Here is a 19,620-nt window from a genome sequence, read left to right on the forward strand (position 1 = left end):
ACTTTATATAAATTTCATATAACATGAATCTTTTTATTAATAAAACTTTATTGAATTCCATGCTATCGAGGAAAATTTCCAGAAAAGCCTTTATTTCGAAAAAACGTATTAAGAAAACAACATTAAAATGTTGACAATGTGTAGTACATCCATAATAAGTTTCTGGGGGGAAAACAACTGCACGTTAAGGAAAACGTATTATTTTTTAAATACATTATTCGTATATACGCGCCTCTGTTAATAGTTTAAGTTTAGAAAATAAACCGCGTCACTGTTTTCTCCTGACGTATAATGTGTGCTTACAGTGGATCCCGCTAAATAGGACGGCTTCGCATACAGGTTCACAAAAATGAGAGCAAGGAAGTTAGAAAAACAAGACACTGGAACTGGGATATTAACATATGAATACAAAACCTGAAAGCAGCAAGAGGAGGATTTCTACTCGGTGCCAGGCAGCATATCCCCTTCGGACGTCCATGAGTCCAACACCACCCTCTGCTGTTGCCGAAATAGAACCTATCTGATCGTAATATTCTGTCTTAACCCACGCTAACTTTTGCCGGGGAGGGGGGTTCAAACCCATAGGCCAAATGCAAAAATGCCAGATGATCAGTCTAAGCCAACGTCTTACTACATGCACATAAAAAAAATTAAAAAACAAACACGCACACCTCCACTACTATTATAATGGAGACTCCATTTATATCTATCGGCAAATTTAAGCCCCCAATTCTAAACCCCTATCCAGCCCTAAACTTCATAATGTCACCAAATAAGTTCAGTGGGGACCTGAAAAATGTTTTGTTTCCTGTAATTTGTCTATAACGGTTCATGCGACGTGACAATTGCTTGTGCATAACTTACGATGCATCGTGCAGGCCTTTTACAAAATGAGACACCATGGTCTGTCCTTGCTGCAAATGGATAACTTAAAAAATTAAAAGTAGTATTGAAATTAAACTTACGAGGTAGCTGAAGTACGGTAACATGTCGTATATTACGCCTTGGTCAGTTTTCTTTAAACACTAAGTTTCAGAACGAATATACCGCTACTAAGAACATAAAAATTACTGCGAAATATTTTGTTTCCCTAATTTTATACGCGTTCCCAAATTCTAGACAATGCTGACCGATCAGTACTTACTGTAAATTCAAATTTATTCATTCATCGGGATTTAACAGTCACAAAAGGTATTTGCAAGCGAGGAAGGTAACAGAATCCTATCTAGATATGCACCTCTTATATAAATGTACTCTTTTCACAAGAGGACATACACACAAGCCAACATTGGTACCAGTTTGTCCCAATCCATCTGTTGCCCCCTCCAAAGCCCACAAGACAATTCATAGCGGAGTAACTGAAAGCCTCCACGGGCGCCTGAGGCGGGCCTCACCGGAATGCCTCGGATGTCCAGAGGGAGGCGCCAGACAACCACAACCTTCATTGGAAGCAATTTTGAAAAGACATACAAATAAAACTGCCAGACGAGCAGTTTTATATCATAAGTATATTACTTGAGGTCTGTGCATGTGTTAATTACTACTCTCTTCTTAAATACAAGCATAGCAGTCAAGGGGCTAAAACTGAAGTTATTCAGAGTTCTTTGATAACCAAGTCCATTTAATATTAGGGTTGACAGGAATACTGGCAATTTACTGGGCTACGAGCAGATTTTGGTCAACACACCAAGTCTGATCTGCATGCCATCCTCCTCAAAAGAGGTATATTAAACTGTCAAGGTTCAGGGTTGTTCAGCACTGCTGTCTATCATCTACTCCAAGAGAAGCCGTTCTTTCATGAAGGAGACCAACTCAAAACATAGAACAAGTAGCGTCAGATTACTAAATGCCAAAGCATCAGTCCAAAGGCATTTGTTTTTAATATTTTAATAAAAACCTTTAACAAAAAGTCCTAACAATCACAATGAATGCAAGAGTGAAAAAAACTCATAAAAGCAAAGTGAAAAATGTCTTTAAGGCACTAAATATGACTATGAAGGAAATTAAAACTGAGCATGGATAGCACTTTAAAATATTCAATCACCTTTAATCATCATTTCAACAATTAATCCAAGTTCATTAGGTGCATATATACACAAACTCAAGTCCTAGCGCCAGATCAGTCTTCTGAGAATGATCTCACATTCAAAAGCAACTCCCATTAAACCACAAGTGTGGAGTAAGACCCAGACAACAAGGCAACAGTCTTAGGGCAGAGCGACACAGGACTCATCAATGGCCACAAGCACAAAGTCTGTCACGTGACCTTCAGTCCTCTTCACCACCACCATACATGTCAGCCAGCTTCTTAAATCGCGGCCCCCATTCATTTAGGCAGTTGTAGTCTTGGTCCTCCCCAGAACTGGAGGAGTTGAGCGAGCTGAGGGAACCAGCATCAGAGCCCCCTCCCTCATAATCAAACACCAACAAGGAGTCATAGGGTGGAGCCGTTGGATCTGTATCTGCAGCCTTTAAGTTCTGTAAAGTTAAAAAAAAAAAAGACCATCTTATAAAATCATATTAAACCATATTGACAGCAACGGCCAAATTTGTGGATCAAGAACTGCAGCATAAATGAACCCACGATCACGTCGCGCGACGTGTACAAACCACTGTCCACTCACATCGTCAATGAAGTTGCCGATGTCCTCGGGGTTGGCAGGCCTGGGCCGGTACTGTGGTGCAGCCAGGAACGTCGGGGCCACGTCATTACGGAAAACGTCTGGCCTGTTATCCAGTCCTCTGTGTATCTGACTTAAGTCATAGTCCTGATTGCAAGGGGGCAGAGTGAAGACAGAACAACTTAGTTGACCGCAACTCTTCTAAATACAGGACAACACCCTTAACAGTCCTTGGTTCTCAATTCTACAAATTTGGCATGTTTCCCAGAGCACTCTGATGTAGACTAACCCAAATCAAACTTGGGCATGATTTAAACAGAGCGGCACACAGGCGGGGGATGTTTCACCAAAGCGGAGTGCGACCGAGTGGTTCAAACCATGCAAGTCGTTAATTGGAGCTTCTGGAAAATGCACCCCTGAACGATCTATACTATTCAGAGCCTTTGGCACCCACCTGATCTTCCTCTCCACCACCTTCCTCGTCATAGTAGTAGATGTTGTCCCGGATGTCGTCGTCCTGGAGCAGGGGCTCCTTCTTCACCCGAGTCCTCCTTCTCAGGAACATGAGCAGCAGCAGAACAAGCACTGAAGGGTGGCAGGGGAAGGAGATCAGGAGGCTGTGCCAATTCTACAATACATACAATTAAAAACCACCCAAGACACAGAGGCACTACTTACGAAGCAGAAGTAAGATTGCTGCCAAGATTCCCAGAATCCCTGGCAGCTCCAAGCCAGCAACGTATTTGTCGTCACACGAAATGTCCTTTCCGGTGCAGTCACAGACATCAGCAACGAGAGTATTATCTTGATAAAGGTTTTGACTGTCAAAGAGCCTTAGGACCACATTGTACTTGTCCCGTGGCAGCTGTTCCTTCAATGTGAGTATAATGCCTGTACCTGAAGAGGGGGGGCAAAGTTAGAATCAGAACAAAGACCAGACTTTTTTTTTTTTTTAAACCTCTTCCAAAGACCCCATCCGTTTAATTATAGTGTGGAAACATTAAAGCCTTTACCAACTGTAATAGGAGAGAACTGATAGTAACTAGCTTTCCATTTCAATACAAGTGCTATTTAATTTGTCAGCATGGAAACTGTATTTTCAAGGTTTGCTCATATTACTTGAGACTAGCAATGCTGACTAGTGCCCGATTAGCACAACTCACTGGCCCCAACTAAAAGCAGATTGGCCCCACCCATCACTCACTGATTCAAAACATACTATTGACTACAATCACTGTAGCCTTTGTTTCAACATATCTGTCACCCCACCACATCAAGGGGATAAAGTACAGTTGGACATCCCAACTACCAACCACCCCCCCACCCCCATCAATTGTTTCCCCTCTTCTACAAACAGCTACATGCTTACTGCTTTCATTCATTCTTGCAGTCCAATTGTTGTTGGATTTATCCCGAAGCTCCACTCTGAACGGGGGGCCGAACTGGGGCCCGTCCTTGTCACTGACGGAGAGCAACACCGGCTCGGGGTTCTTGTTACAGATACGGATATCTCTTTGGTCGATTGTTGGGGCATTATCATTCACATCCTTCAGTTCCACAATCAATGTCCCAGTTCCTGTGGTAGGAGGGGCACCTGCAAAACCCAAAAGGCTTAAGATTCATGGACTACATGCATCTTCCTGATTTAGATTAAGGGTAACGTGGACAAAAAAAAATGTACCATTATCAATAGCAAGAACCAGAGCTTTGTATTTGCCATCAACAAGAGAGGATTCTTCTCGGTCCATTTTGCTCTTAACAGTGACATAGCCAGTAGTTTTATTAATAGCTAGCCATCCAAGCTGATCTGGAACCATTTTATACCTGAAAGGAAGTACAAGTAGTAGGTTAGGCAAAATTCTTGGATTATAAACATGGCAGACACAACCAAATAAAAAAGTAAATGCATTTCATTACTCTATTGTCTGTTTCATGTGAGTGTCTGGATCGGTTGCTGTATACTGAGCAACTATCTCATTCACAGCCAAGCTCTCTTCCACAGAAACATGCTTCTCGCGTGGATTGAACACCGGAGGTTCATTCCTGTCCTCCACATTCACCACCACTGTCCCTGTGGCTGTGGGCAGCCGGATGGCAAATGGAGCTTCATTCTCCACTGTAACCAGCAGCGTGTATTTGTTCTTCTTCTCAAAGTCCAGCTCCTACATCAGGGAAACAAGCACGTCATAAATTTGCACCCAAGAAATTTCTATATGAACAGGACAGATATCTGACTCATATCTTAAGGAACCAAGCATAATAGTAGATGTATAACCTTTTTATGGTTTATGGTAAACGAGTCCAATAAGTTTGCACAATCTGCACTTAGTTTAGTTTGGCACTCTACATAATAGGGCACATTCACCATATTAATACCTTCACTATAACCCAGTATACCCTGCTCATGTATTAAAGAACAAGTGACAAACACTGTCACACCCCCGCATGCCTTCTCCATCGTGGAGTGGCTCTAACGAGCCACACCTGTTCCTCGTTTAACCCCGCCTCTCGTTTCAGCCCTCGTGTGGATGATCCCAGGTGCCTCTCATCTGTTCCCTCATCTGTGGTGTATATAGTGCCTCCTCGTCCTGAACTCCCCAGTCTGGTCATTGTAGTGTTACATTGTAATGTTGAACTGCTGACTGCATGTACCCCTCCGTTTACTCTGTGCCCCGTTTCTCCATCTGGCTCGCCCTGACCTAGTTTTACCCTTTGTGGTCCATTTCCCTTTGCCTTGCATTTCGTTTGAATAAAGCCCCTTTAGGTTTCCCCGATGCCTGCCTTCGCCTCCATCCTTCCTGCACCGTGACATGACAGCTGTAATACTGGGACTTCACCTTTATTAGGGTGACGATGCCATCCAGGCCACCAGGGGCAGTTGAGACATTGAAGACATTCCCATCATTCCCTTGGATAATCTTAAACTTCGTGAACCAGGCAGGAGTTTCAGGATCATCAGCATCATTCACTGACAACTTCACAACTTCAGTGTCTTTTTGATTTTCGGGCACAGACACCTCATACTGTGGACAGAACAGGATCATTAACATGAGCACATATCAAGCGGTGATACTACTGCCTTGTAATTATTGGGTGAAACCTAACTTACAGTTTGTGGGTCAAACTGAGGAGCGTTGTCATTGCTGTCCGTCACAGTAATTATGGCTTTACAGGTGACCAAGTAACCATTTCCCATCATATCACCAACCTGAACCGTCAGTGAATACTGAGGGTGTTTCTGGAAAGAAAAAAGTTCAGGTCACACATTTGTTCAGACAGAGCCATTTTTGGTTAGAGGAAGAAAAGCCCACCTACCTTCTTATCAAGTTGACCATTATTCAGTCGTATCAGCCCACTAGTAGGATTAATAGCAAACATGTCTGGAACAGGTAGCGGTGGATCTTGACTTATAATGCTGTATTTTAAGGCTGCATTACTAGTCTCAGGATCATCAGCATCAGTTGCCGTGACACTCAGGATCTCATACCCTAAATATTTTAGGGGAAAGCACATGCAAAAAAAAAATCAAGCTGATGCAATGTCTGTATCAAAGTTCTTGCCTTGCAAGCAGACCATTAGCAGCAATGTGAAGCATATCAGCACACTGTACCTTCACCCACAGCTTCTGGAACACTGCCCATATATACATCTTGTGTAAAGACAGGCTTGTTGTCATTCTGATCACCCACTGTAATTACGACTTCCATAGGGTCCTCTTTTGTAAGAGTAGATCCAACAGCAGCAGCGTGAGCCAGAAGCTGGTGAAAGAAGTACCATTTAGGCATCTCAATTCAGGTTAAGATTCTTTTCATTATTATTAAGCAAAAGTGAAGCAATGCTTACGGTATAGCTGGGACACTTCTCTCTGTCCAAAGGCTGTGTTACAAAGAGCTGGCCAGAGGTTCTGTCCATAGTGAAAATGTTTTTAGGTGCCTCATCTGCTCCAGGACCAGTAATCCAGTAGTGCATTACAACTTCTTTATCCTTACTGGACCTGATCTAAAAATAAAAGCATTGTTTATTGGATGAGCATAAAAGTACATAAGACAGTTGAAAGCAAAGCGTCAGTAAAGTATAAAAATGTGACATACCTTCACCACAAATTTAGGAAAGGGACCCATTTGACCTTCAAGAATTGTGATTGGAGGAATCACCCACTCTCTCTTCCTTCTTCTGAGACCAGCTGAGGACCTTGGAAACACCAGCTCTGGGACAGACTCACTGCCATCAGACTGGAAAGCAGAAGGACACCATGGAGTGCAAACTAATCACACTTCAGGACTTGAAACAAAATGGACCAAAATCACTGCAATCATTCAATACATCCTACCTGTTCAGCAGGGACATTTTCCACACCAAGCAGCACATGGCTGGTCTGTGGCTCAAGCTGCACCCGGACTCTTGCAGTGACCTTCTTGCCCACTGAGTCCCAGGCATGAACAAAGAAGCTCTTGTGCCCTTCATGTAAGGTCACAGGCCTTTTTATTAGGATAGTCCCATCTGATTCCACCTTAAAACGGGAATCTGCTGAGTTGAAGAGGAACCTCTGGCGCCCACTGCAGTCATCATACAGAACTGCATAAAGAAACACCAATAGAACATGGTGAAACTTCAAATTCAGGAAGGTGGCCAATACATAGATTACCATGTCATTTAAAGAATATATTTAAGCCAGGACATGCTAAACAAACATTTACTGATTTCCAGAGGTACACTTTAAATTTATTCTTTAATTCATTACAAGGGTCCCCAATGAAAGAGTTTGTCATTTAGATATCTGTTAAATGGACATATTGAAAAGTTTGTGCGGTCTGTCATCTTAGCATTTCATTCTGCAAAGAATACTCCAATATTAAAAGGTGCTAGATGTGCTATGCATCACTGTCAATAAACACTGACACACGCTCATCGTTTTCTGCAAGCTGCAACTACAGCCCATACAAATCACTAGATCGATTACGGCACTTTTCCCACTGGCATACAGGAACCGACCCATACTGCGAAGAGACTAGTTACTGCACGAATCCAGCTTGCCTTGGGTTTCCACTGCAGAAGGATCAGCTCATTAAAGGCTTGGACGAGTTTGGAGAGCGGCAGTCACGTACAACAGAAGAGACTCTTACTGTTCACACAGTACACGTAATTCACTATATGCAATTAAATTTTTTGGCCGCATGCTAATTTCTTAGCATGTCTATGAGAATCACCATGTTATGCAAGCACGAAACACTAGCGGAATTAGCATTCACTTGCTCAAATTTATATTGCAAATCCATTCCATTCAGCTGTTCTACAGTACTTTAACTGGAAATTTTACTTTTGCGTTTTCAGCTATGCATTGCCATGTTCGAAACTACTAATAATGAATGATATACCGAATGTTACACTTTCTTCAGATAATCCATGCACAGAACACTGATATCTCTATGCATTTTGAGCAGTCAGAGGGTGGCGACACAACCAGCTCAGTTTAGGCTCCTACAGCTAGGTTCTTGATGGCAGTGGAAAAGCTCCATTAGTTATCCATTTAATGTAACCTAAACTCCTATCCACCATCTTGCTCTGCAATCTCTACCAGCCATCAATAACCACTTTAACCACCAAATATCAAAGGCAGAGCCCATAAATATGGCATACTAGGAACGGGGAGTCAAAGGCTGGAGGACACACTGGCTACTGACAATTACCTCCAATTCAGACGGGCATCTAAAGGAAATATTTTTAAAATCAAGGCTCAAAAATCTTAAGGTTCTCCAACTACCTTGAATTTTTATCCTTAGAATTTTAGTACAGCAGAATACAGAACAGAATGCCATTATGACTGCACATTTCCAGCACAACAAAATATAAAACATGAATAATGAGTAACAATTCCAAATGTTTGATTTGTCCCGAGTGATTTAAGCATGCTTAGGGTTAGGCTTGATTGGACGGTGGGTGCATATAAATTTTGATAATAAGCAAATGTTGCAGGCTAAGTTCAGGGCTCCTCCTTCCATTTACAAGACAAGACCTGTCGCACTCACTCGGCAGGTCTAGTCCGAGCCGGTTGCTTACACGCCCAGTCAGGATTCCAGGAACTTCAGTTTCACAAGGCGTTATGCATGACATCATAAAGCATGTTTAAACTGACAAAAACACCCTATCATACCATGGCTACTTAACCAGGAGGCCCCAAGTTAAAATACAACTGAACAAGATACTAAATTAAGCATTTATACAATTTAGCATATCCTAACCACACCTTTCACCAACTGATGTCTTTATTTCAAAGACGATAGAGCGTATACTGGCAATATTTCTGTTAACCTTTACCAGGATCCGAAACCTGATCCCTCAACATTTAAAAAACACCCCCCCCAGACACACACAGCCCACCTTGTTGCACAAGAAGCAAGAGACAATACATCTACGAGAGCATTACCCTGGTACCCTGCACTCAACGCCACACACACCAGCAGTGCTCCCAGTTTTACTAAATCAAGGCTGTCTGAAGATACCACTAGATAAGCTTCCGTATTCGTTTGTGCTTTAAGTTCAGGAAATCGCAGGGAACACGTATGGCCGCAATAAACTTTAAATAAGGAAAGGTGCCCAGGAAAAATGACAAAAACTCAGAACATTCAAGGATTTACCTCTCCCCAGCCTCCTGCCCTTCTCCAAATGTGCCCGATCTACATTAAAGGTGAAGAGCTTTGATGAAAATCCAGGCTGACATGGCTCTTCCTCTTCACATGACCCTAAATTGAAAACCTGGAAGAAGGAAAGAAAGAGAAAGAGGGAAAGAAGCGGCTCAACAACTCAGCGCAAAAGCAGGTAAGGCGCACTGCTTTTACAATGGCTTTGGCCGGGGCACCTTCGAGCCGTGCAGAGACCCGCCATAAGCTACGGAAACAAGGACGCTTATCCAACTTAGGAATTGAAGACGAAGTAGAAAACGATACACCACAATTTCGCCAATCAGTCCAGTGGATTTAAGGTTTAATAAGACTTAAATTACATAAAGTAAGCAATAAATACATAAATGAAATCAAGGGCGCTGCCACGGTTGGGCGCTCACTCCCAAACTAATGGGTCCAACGACTCCGAAGCAAACAGACCACAGGCAACTTTAATTACATATCTGCTAGCGTCTACGTTTAATTTATAATATTTAAATATATAAAAAAAATAACAACTTTAAGGGGGTTAAAAAAAATGAAAGGCTTCATATCCACAGCACAGCAACCACGAAAACCCAAGTAAAAACCAACTTACCTGGAGTAAAAAGATAAGTCCCAACGCCAAGACCTTGTAAGTCCCCATTAGAGCGAAGTCTCGCCGAAAACCTCTGTTCTCTGTAAGCAGGGATAGTGAACGTTTGAAGGGGGGAAAAAAAGCAAATCCGCCTTAGTCCACACAGTTTCGCAGGCTACCCCTCCCCAAAGGTGTGCTGGCACATTAATGCGCAGCTGAGCAGGTAGTTTCGGGAAGCGGGGGCTGCCGCGCCCCTTAGGACGGCCAACATCCAAATATGGGCATGGAGCCTCTTCATCCGCAAGCTGCCTACAGGTAAATGGAGACTCCGCTCTTTCTCACCGGGTCCTAAAGCCAACCGTTTCAATTTATTCCCTACGGGGTTTTAGAGGAAACGCCCGCAAGAGCGAGCGCGTTTGTCCTGGAAAAACTCGGCGTTGAAATGCAAATTGTGGTTTGGGTATACGAGCCCCCTACTTTGGATGGCGTTATTGCAGGTGAGAGTTATCGAAAATATATATTAAAAGTAAAAAAATTAAATAACGAAAGAAACACAGAATTAACTCATTACAGTTAATCAATCAGCTTGAATTAGAATTGTATGTGTGTAACCTTAAGAACAGTCTCAGTACACCTGTTAGGCCGCAGACAACACATTATGTACTGGAAATACCACAGTGCATAAGTTACGTGTAGTTTTACAAGCTGAACGTATTCTCATTGTCGTGTGAAGAACTTCAGGTTTTACCTTAGCATACTGAATGATTTGTATCATATTTTAGGCAACACGAATCAGGCAATTTTCGATTGATGTTTAAAGTGAAAGATGATGGAGTGATATGAAAGGTTGATTTTTTTTCCATAACAATTCAAAACAGCCAAAGACACACTGTATAATTGTTTAATGAAAGCAAAGCAAGTCAGTCACCACCCTCTTCTTAATAATACTCCATTTTCACTACGTGTGAAGGTAATACTTATAAAATGAGGAATAAGTCCCATTCGCCAACCACTATTATTGTTGTTAGTTTTTCTCAAAACAAAAACACTGCAGATAAGTACGCAAACTGAGGTATTTACCTTCCTTTGTCTCTTCGCAGGTCTCGGCACCCAGAGAACAATGCTGCAAATACCTCCCAGTCTCACTCAGGCTGTCACACCCTTATTAGACCATTTAATTCCTCCCGATAGCTAACAGTTACACTGCCCTAAGTACACATTGCAGCTTATCTTTCGACACTGCTCAAAAGCATGATGTACTTTAGCCTCAGTTTAAAAGTTAAAATGAGTTAAAATTTGAAACAGTTTTAAAACGAGAACTTGTGTTTAATTGTGTAAAAATGATTGGTGCCTGTTTCTTCATTGCCATGTGAAGGTCCACATTGGGGTACAGAATCCTTGCATAATATCTTCACCTCAACCAGAGCTGAACTGAAAGGCACCATTCAGCAGATCTTACTGACCACACACTCCATGATCCTAATGCCCTACCGCTTTTGGGATCTGGAGAGTTAGGAAGGTTGTTTCGTATTCAGCCACCATACTTGTATATTTCATCAATATTTGAGCCCAGGAATCCCCCAGACTTCCCATCCTGTCTACAGTTTCCTTGTATTCATAGCTTTCACTATGACATCACTTCGCGTCATATGTTGTAGGCAAGGGTCTACCTAGAATTTCTGGACCTCCTGAAAAAAACTCTTCATGGTCCCTTGTCAAGCGGTGTCTCCCCTGAATCTGACAGGGTATCCATGACCCTCCGACAGCCCTGGATTTATTGCTGAAACTTTGGTTGTTTGGCAAGCAGAACTGTAATGAGAAGAGAGATTTTTCCTGTTCATGCCTGATACATAGGATAATATTATGGATTATGGGTTCAAATTCTGAGCCTGGCAGAGTAATGATATCACCGTCGAGCCCTTGCGCGAAGCCCTTAACCCCATCTGCTAAGGAAGGCTGTACACTGGCTGAACTGGTGTTCTGACCCCTGAACTTAGCTGAACATGCCTACACATTTGTGTCTCTCACAGAGAGCCAGATTAGGCATGTGACAATCCAAAGAATTCCTGTGTGCTGCACAAATGACAAGTTAAGTATCAATGATACTATATGTATGAGGTCATATATACAAATACAGAACTCGAGGAACAGGTTTAGCAAACTATTACAAATTGTTATGGTCAGCTGACTGTGACCATCTCCCCCTAGCCCCCCTCACACAAATATCATGTATTGTTTTGCATCAAACAGTAATACCTATTGTTGCTGCAATATTTTACATGGTATTACATTTTATTAAATAATATACGTATGTTATTTAAATTGACATTAATGTTATTAGTTAATACCATTACTGTCACTTCATTTTTTGAGAACTGCTATTTGTTTCTTCAAGGGTGTTGTGTGTCTGGGAGGGTTAGGACTAGGTCTCTGTAATCAGAAGGTCGTTGGTTCAAATCCTGTGGTTGGTAAAGTAAGCTTATTTTTATTTTTGGGCTCTTCAGTCGTTTCAGGGACTGGCTTGACCATGTTTTCTTAGCTATATGTTGCTTTGGACAGAAGCATTTGCCAAATACATACATATGACCGAATCAGACATTTACCACTCAGTAAGTATATGAAGCTCAGTCATCATGTGATGTTTCCTGCTGGTCTTGAACCATTTATACAGCATCAATTATGCAGAAGGTGGTGGTAGAAGGAATATTCTGTGATACTTCCTTTTTCTGTCCTTTTCGAGACATTTGTTGATTGGTATCAGTTCATGTCTGTAAGCCGAATACTGCAAGTCAGGAGATCTGAACAATTATTTGATGGGTGGGACTGCGGCAATGACTATTTTGTGGTCTAAATGACAAGGTGTGTTAAATTGAATTGTTCTTTTTATAAAAGTAACCGCAGTTTCAGAGTAAAATGAGATTAAGATTCCAGAGTCTCTGAAAAAGATGAGGTTAAAAATAAGTTTGACTTCAAACTTTTTAGTTCCTTGTTAAATAATTTATGATGGTGAGATATTGATCTATTACTCTTATTGCTCTTTTCATACTCACAACAACTTGCATTAATGGAGAATCTCTTATGCTGAGTATGGAGATTAGTTAAGTGGTTACTGGAATGAGTATATGATGCATCTGTGTGGTTAAATGTTATAGGATCAAAATAGGCTTTATCTTCTAATACATGTTTTTTCTAACAAAAGTGCAACCAATTGTTGATAATGAAATTATGGGTTTTTCTCACAGGCTATAGCATGAAGCATAAAATAAATGAAGCTTAAAGCCAATGCTGAACCTTTTTCCCACCATCTTGACAATACTTATTCTGAATTGCAAATAAGCTGTAACTGTGTTTAAATACTGTAACCTTTGGAAATAGCCTTGTACAGGCAGGGCATCCTTCCCTTTAATGTAATTACTCATTAAGTCGCATTAAGTCATTAATTGTTAAATCAGAGCAGGGAGGACAGATGTTTTATGTCTTGTTCATGGGAAATTGAACTGCTTTTTAATATTAAATGTTCCACACTTGAGGTCATGTTCTTCAGAATGTATTTGTATCCTTAAAATGAAATAGCTTGTATTTATTCTGTCTGACTTCCAAACGCATACCAAGTGCTGGCCTACAGGTTTCCACTTATCCATCCATCCATCCATCCATCCATCCATCCATCCATCTAGCCATCCATTTATCTTCAAACTGTTTATCCAGCTCAGGGGCACATAGTGCATATCTTTATTGCCTTTCAGATTTGCATGTGTAATACCATTTCTGACATGTCTTCCCTTTCTTCCCCAGCAGTGTTGCAGCTCGCCCTTATAAACCGATAATACGGGAAGTCAGATTACAGGCATGAGCTCTGTGCTGCGGGGCTCAGGTGTGAAACGCACAGTCCGGGAACAGATTGGTAGGAGTGGCTGGGTTCTGCTTCCCGTCCTTATGACACCATTTCCAGAGCCACCCACATATGAACTGTACTTATTGAATGCAGTTTTCCTATAAACATTCATCCATCCATGTCCTTTCATTGTTAACATTGAAACAGGCCGACCCTGAGACAGTTCAGGAATAGAATCAGAAATATGTAGGCCTGCGTTTCTTTGGTGCAGTTGATAAGGTTGTTAAAAATATGTAGAAATATACAGGCGTAGCCTACATATGCAGTGTAGGTAATATCATGTCGTAATTTAATTTTAACCTTGTGAGTCAAATCCATTTAAGCTTAGACGCGAACTACATGGCCAATACCCGGTTCTCTAAAATGAAGTGTAAAGTTTGAAATTTCAGTCAGAGCTATAACCTCCTTTTATTTCCCCCTATCTATTGAGTTTATTTCTTCGTTAAGACATTCACCTTCTGTTATTAACAATGTCTAAATTCACCGACTGAAGATGAAAGGCAGTCGATAATCACACATCTGAGTCATAAAAAGTCACAGGCTGAATCACATGCCTGTTTCATGATCATGCGAATAGATGCTCGATTGTTCGTTGAAAAAAATAGGGGGCGTATTAATTGCTGCCCACTTTTTTGGTGCAGTCTTTGTTTTTATCAAGTGATAGTTTATCTGATGACATTTGGAAAAAAAATACGGCTGGTAGGAATAGTTTAAAGTGTTGATCACCCCCACAAATATCTTTTTAACGTGTGCAAAGACATGGAACTTTGAAATGTGGATTTTATAACTTGTATTAACTGCCTGCCTTTTACACTGCTCTTCACTGACTGCAGACATTTTCATGCTGTCGGCCTACTGATAGACACAGACTGAGGCAGCAGAACATTTATTTTCCCTTATCGAAAGGGCAAAACACACGACATTGCGATTCCTAAGCAGGATTTGACTTTGCTTTAATTACACAGATGCTTCAAATTAATCTTCATGGGAAACAAAATGAGGGGGGTTTTGTTTAACATTCTTTCGGCCTGATTATCTTTGTGTTTGAGTGCGACCCCAGTGAGACTGACGAGCTGCATTTGTAAAGCAAACTTGTGGAGATGCGCTAAAATGCCTGTGAGCTGCAGCCAGCCCATCTTCTCGCACCAGTAACCCCAGCTCTTCACCTGCAACATGTTTGTTCACAGTCTGCTCATCACCTATGCATCTCGTTGACGTTCCCTAAGCAAACTATTTTGTTGTCGCCGATAAAAAGCAAGCCCGTCCATGTAATGGCCTGCGTTTCCAAATTTATTTTAACTAGCACTTGATAAGCTAGGTCATGTTGTTCTTTTTGTTTGTTAAAATGGTTTTGTTTGGCATCCAATTTGTGCATACGGCATAATGTGCTGTTGTAGAATTATACTATACATTTGGCTTTGAAAAACCAGACAGTTGCTTTGAAGAGTGTCACATTCATGTCCTTAAGGGATGGAAGGGTTCACAATACAACCATTATGACTGGATACCCCCCCCTCCTCACACACACATTCCACAATATAGTGTAGATATCACTGACCTTGCTAATGATACAAAAGCCTTGAGATACAAATGGTTTCCTGGCAGCTTTGCTATGAAGGTACTGTTTGGTGTTCAGAACAAGGCATGAAACAATGTAATTGCATGTGGTAAATATCATCCAGTATCCCCAGTATTACTGAGGAGAGGTGAAGCATCTCTCTGTTAACTCTTAAGCTCCCGTATTTCATTTCTAACATTTTCAACAAAACACTGTTATTTTCATCTGCAGCTGTTAACTTTCTGTTGTGCCTGATTATGTTCCACCCATCCCCTATATAAAAGGTTAAATGGGTTGCAATAAATGCATTCTAAATCCTTAGTTTGCTAGTGTGTTGGCTTAGAAAATGCATTTTAAGGGTGCTATGTATATCATCATCAAACTTTATTTGCAATGATCAAAATATGAATACATTTTTCTACAATAAAAATATTGAAAATGATTTAGGGAAATACGGTTTCAATGTCTAATAGTAATACACACAACTCTTTGTGACAGAGTGTGTATTAATCCACTAGACATTCATTTAACCGTAGTGTGTTCGTTAGTAAAAAAAAAATAACCCCTCTCTCTTTTACAGCCCATTTCTAAAACTCATTTAATGATTAACAGTGTATTTATACACTGCTGCTGAAAGAGAAACTACATTTTTTCTTCCTGCTTGATGGTTATAACAAATAGAACTTTAACCATGATTCTACCAAGGCCATTGGCCTGGGCCACTGATAATAGCCGATTGCTATTCATTTACTAAACTTGAAAATGTCTCCTGGATTTTTCCTCTCATATGTTATTTTTTAAAATGCTTTAGCACTTTTCTCCTTCATCTACGTATTAATAACTACAAATTAACTCAGAAATCGTACAACGCATGTATCTACCATTTCCTTGCTATACATGTGTTGACTTTTTAATGGACAAAGGTTGAGTTACGTTTAACTTTTGTCCGCCTTAGGTAACAGACACTGGCTGTGAAAGTAAACATCATGTTCGTGTTGTTCATAAATTATGCATTTAGCTGAATGTTTCGGACTCAGGATGCAAACTATTAACTTCTCTGCTGCGGGAGAGAAACTGGGTGGAGAGAGAGAGCATATGGGGGTTGGGTGGTTATTTGCTCGTGTGAAGAGATGCTTTATGGCACCATCAAAGCATGTTCCTGCAGGTCAGAGTCGAGAAGAATAACTAGCTTTTATCTGCACAAAACACCTGAAGTAAATACAAGCCTTAATTAATATAACATGAGACTTTTTTGTCCATACCTACCCAAGTTGAAATAGTTAAAATATATGTTTAAAATCGTGAACAAATAACTATACACTTCATAAACTGTGAAGAATTCTTCCTCGAAAAAGGAACTCGGAATCCGTGGTTTTTATCTGCAAAGCTGCTTCCGCTGTAGCATATTGACTTCATCAATGTCCTTAAAAGCCCATTAACACAGAAGCTTTTAGATAGCATAAAATGTTTATGTAGCATGACCTTTAAAGTCTTATTATGTTGTGGAAGCATGCATCTCGACCACGTCTCTTTATCCTTGAGGTAAGTTTCAGCATGTTCAGATTCACCCGAAAAAAATCACGGCCTCTTGTTTCTGTGGCAGAGACAAGCACCATCTTGCATTTGTAGGGGTATTGTTTCCTGGAATGTGCTCCGTGTCTCCTATCTCACGCTGAGCCACAGAAAGTCCCTCCTGGCTAAAGACGGCGATGCGTCAGTGACTCTTAGGCTGCCTTTTCTCATGTTAAGGTTCATGAATTAAATGATCCACCAGCCGTCCCCCCTTCCCCCCCAATACAGAATCAGGCGTCTAATGACAGGGTCCCTGAGCTCAAAGGGGGATCTTGTACACACATGCTGTGGGCATGTGACTTCAGAATGACGTCACAGCTAGACAAATGCTGCGAGACATAAAGTGTAGTCGGTTGTGGGGGATGGTGCAGTTCATAGTGGGAGACGGTGTTGCCAGCAGGAAATGGTGGCGCGCAATTCAACATCTCGTGGCATGAGGGAGATTTCGATCTGCCTGAGGAGCTGGAGGAGTTCTATCTTCCAGCCTTCTGAGATTCTTCCCACAGGATCTCTGAAGCTTCCCTTTTGCAGTAGAGTGCTTCACTATTTTTCCCAAGTGTGGCAGTTTGGTGCCACAAAACAATGTGCCCAGTCAGCCCTTATATCTTGTGATTAAGGACAGAGGGGGGGCTCTACAATTGGTACGTTCCTCACTTTGGTGTGAATGCAGATAATTGCCTCCCTGGGGGCTAGGCCAGGCTTTATCCCGGCTTAGTTGAACTCCACCCTGGCTGTATCATGCGTACTTACCTTTACTGTTGTTGACACTTCAAGTAGGTGACCTATGTAAACTACATTAGTAGCAAACTTGGTAAACTAGCAAATTTTAGAATTTTAAAACATATTCCTGATTCGTAATCCTTATACGCCGATCATGCAAGTGCCTCCGGGACGGCTTGTAGATAAGAAAAGGTGTGGTAAGTTTGCTCTCGGGCAATTTGCCGTGACGTAAGGTTAGTCCACCTGTGAGAAACTGTGATGTCATGCTTCCAGTGTAATTTGTGTTTTAGCCGCAGTGAAATGGCTGCCTACACTCAGGTCATGACTGTGTGTCACCAGGAAGAACAGGATGTGAAATGTTGTAACCTGATGCCACAGTCTGCACCACTTGCTCACAACAATGCACAGCTAATGCAAATGGAAGCAGGAAGAAGCGTTATCAGCAATCTAAACAGGTATTTCAGGTTGAGGGAGATTTAAAGGCACAGCGCACATTTATTGTGCAAGACATTCGTTTCTATACATATATGGATGTCTGACAGAAGACTGCATTAAACCAAAAGAACTCATTCGTTTGTAGCCTGGTGATGAAAATGATGATTACTGCCTGTCCACTACACAAGAGCTAAGGCTCTGAAACTATGGATTGAGCAAACTATGGCAATCACTGAGGTTGTGTTCACATTTAGACAAGACAGATTTCAGTTAATTAAAATATGTGGTAGCTTAAATGATTATTGACAGGATGCTGTTTGCTCTGACAGAAAGACTGGAAATGCATTAAGGAATATTTACAGAAATGCTGTATCATCTGCATTCTGTTATATTTGAATATTGTTTTGAGAATGAAATGAAACATTCTGAAATTTGAATCAAAAGAATGTACATTTATTCACTTTTCGGAGCATTCTTTAAAAACTACAAATGCATCAGCTGTAATGTGACACTTGGAGACTGTAAGTATATAATGCCGTTAGAGGTGTAATTACAAGTCCATTTTACCTCGAGCTGCAATTATTATGGGCCTTTTAAAAATTTCTGATCATTCTAGACGTCCTTGAAAGAAAGATCAAGCAACTTTCCGTTAGGGCGTTTGTCCAGCAAGTAATTAGTCATGCATTCGCAGAAAGTGGTTGTGGCTAATGCAGAACACAAATGCGATAACGCTATCAGACATTTTTTCAGCATCGTGGGAAGAGACATCACTAAATACTACCAAGAACCTCTGGAGAACGAGTACGCCCTTCTGCAGTACACAACATGAGACAAGTATCGATCACTAAAATGTCCAAGAAGGTGTGTCCAGTGAATGCTTAATTGGAATAATGAGAGTCTTCCGGTACAGTTCTTATCATCCAAAAGCAGGCTATCAAAACTGGTTTGCTTTAGAAAACATGCTGTCTCCACAGTCTCTGATCCTACCTATGATCAGGTAACTCTCAGGTCACTGTGACCTCAGTCTCTGTGTGCATATCAAACACAGGAAGTTGTGTTTACTCTGAACTGCTTTCTGTCTTCACCATCTTATCCTAAGATGGAATGTCTTACCGGCTTGAAGAAGCATCGCACGTGCCTAGCTAATATATTAGGAGAACAACTGCTTATATCAGCCAGTTTTCATCTTTATTATGTAAGGTACATCTATATGTCTTAAATATTTATTGAATGGTTTGAAGAAGAAAAAAAAACAATTTCATGCACTTTAAAGCACTGCTATCGATTTAGTCTTATTGAGATTAGTTTGGAAAAATATCATTGTTCCTCAGGCAATAGCCACATCAAATGTGATTTGTAAATCTGTATATATACAGCTGGAATATTTTAGTGGATTGACAATGATTAAGTAAATTATGAGGACATGACAGCACGCTCCATCTGTGTCATGAAACGTTGACGTTCGATTTACACATCAATTTCCTCCCGTGCTGCGTGCTCTCACAGTACATCACTTTATCAGATGATACAACGTAGGTTATCAGTTATTTTCTACAATTTAAAACAAACAGTCAAGCAGTGAT

At 41.0% G+C, this 19,620-nt stretch overlaps 1 protein-coding gene and 1 long non-coding RNA gene across 2 annotated transcripts in view; one reads left to right on the forward strand and one right to left on the reverse strand.

The window, feature by feature from the left end:
• Positions 1 to 1,871: 1,871 nt before the first annotated feature.
• The window catches only part of LOC125704124 (uncharacterized), a 68,886-nt gene continuing 51,137 nt past the window's right edge, over positions 1,872 to 19,620 (reverse strand). The window contains exons 25-33 of the mRNA XM_048969454.1: positions 5,731 to 5,859; positions 5,459 to 5,644; positions 4,539 to 4,783; positions 4,303 to 4,445; positions 3,991 to 4,215; positions 3,300 to 3,518; positions 3,076 to 3,206; positions 2,625 to 2,768; positions 1,872 to 2,478 (exon numbers count right to left, since the gene is read on the reverse strand). Of these exons, the coding sequence (XP_048825411.1) occupies positions 2,269 to 2,478; positions 2,625 to 2,768; positions 3,076 to 3,206; positions 3,300 to 3,518; positions 3,991 to 4,215; positions 4,303 to 4,445; positions 4,539 to 4,783; positions 5,459 to 5,644; positions 5,731 to 5,859 (1,632 nt within the window). The 3' untranslated portion in view covers positions 1,872 to 2,268. The remainder of the gene's footprint in view (positions 2,479 to 2,624; positions 2,769 to 3,075; positions 3,207 to 3,299; positions 3,519 to 3,990; positions 4,216 to 4,302; positions 4,446 to 4,538; positions 4,784 to 5,458; positions 5,645 to 5,730; positions 5,860 to 19,620) is intronic.
• LOC125751663 (uncharacterized) lies at positions 8,879 to 13,386 on the forward strand. Its single transcript, XR_007400719.1, has 2 exons — positions 8,879 to 10,354; positions 10,958 to 13,386. It is a non-coding gene; the product is annotated as an uncharacterized LOC125751663 (long non-coding RNA).

The sequence above is a fragment of the Brienomyrus brachyistius genome, chromosome 11 (genome assembly GCF_023856365.1).
Source record: "Brienomyrus brachyistius isolate T26 chromosome 11, BBRACH_0.4, whole genome shotgun sequence".
Lineage (NCBI taxonomy): Eukaryota > Metazoa > Chordata > Actinopteri > Osteoglossiformes > Mormyridae > Brienomyrus > Brienomyrus brachyistius.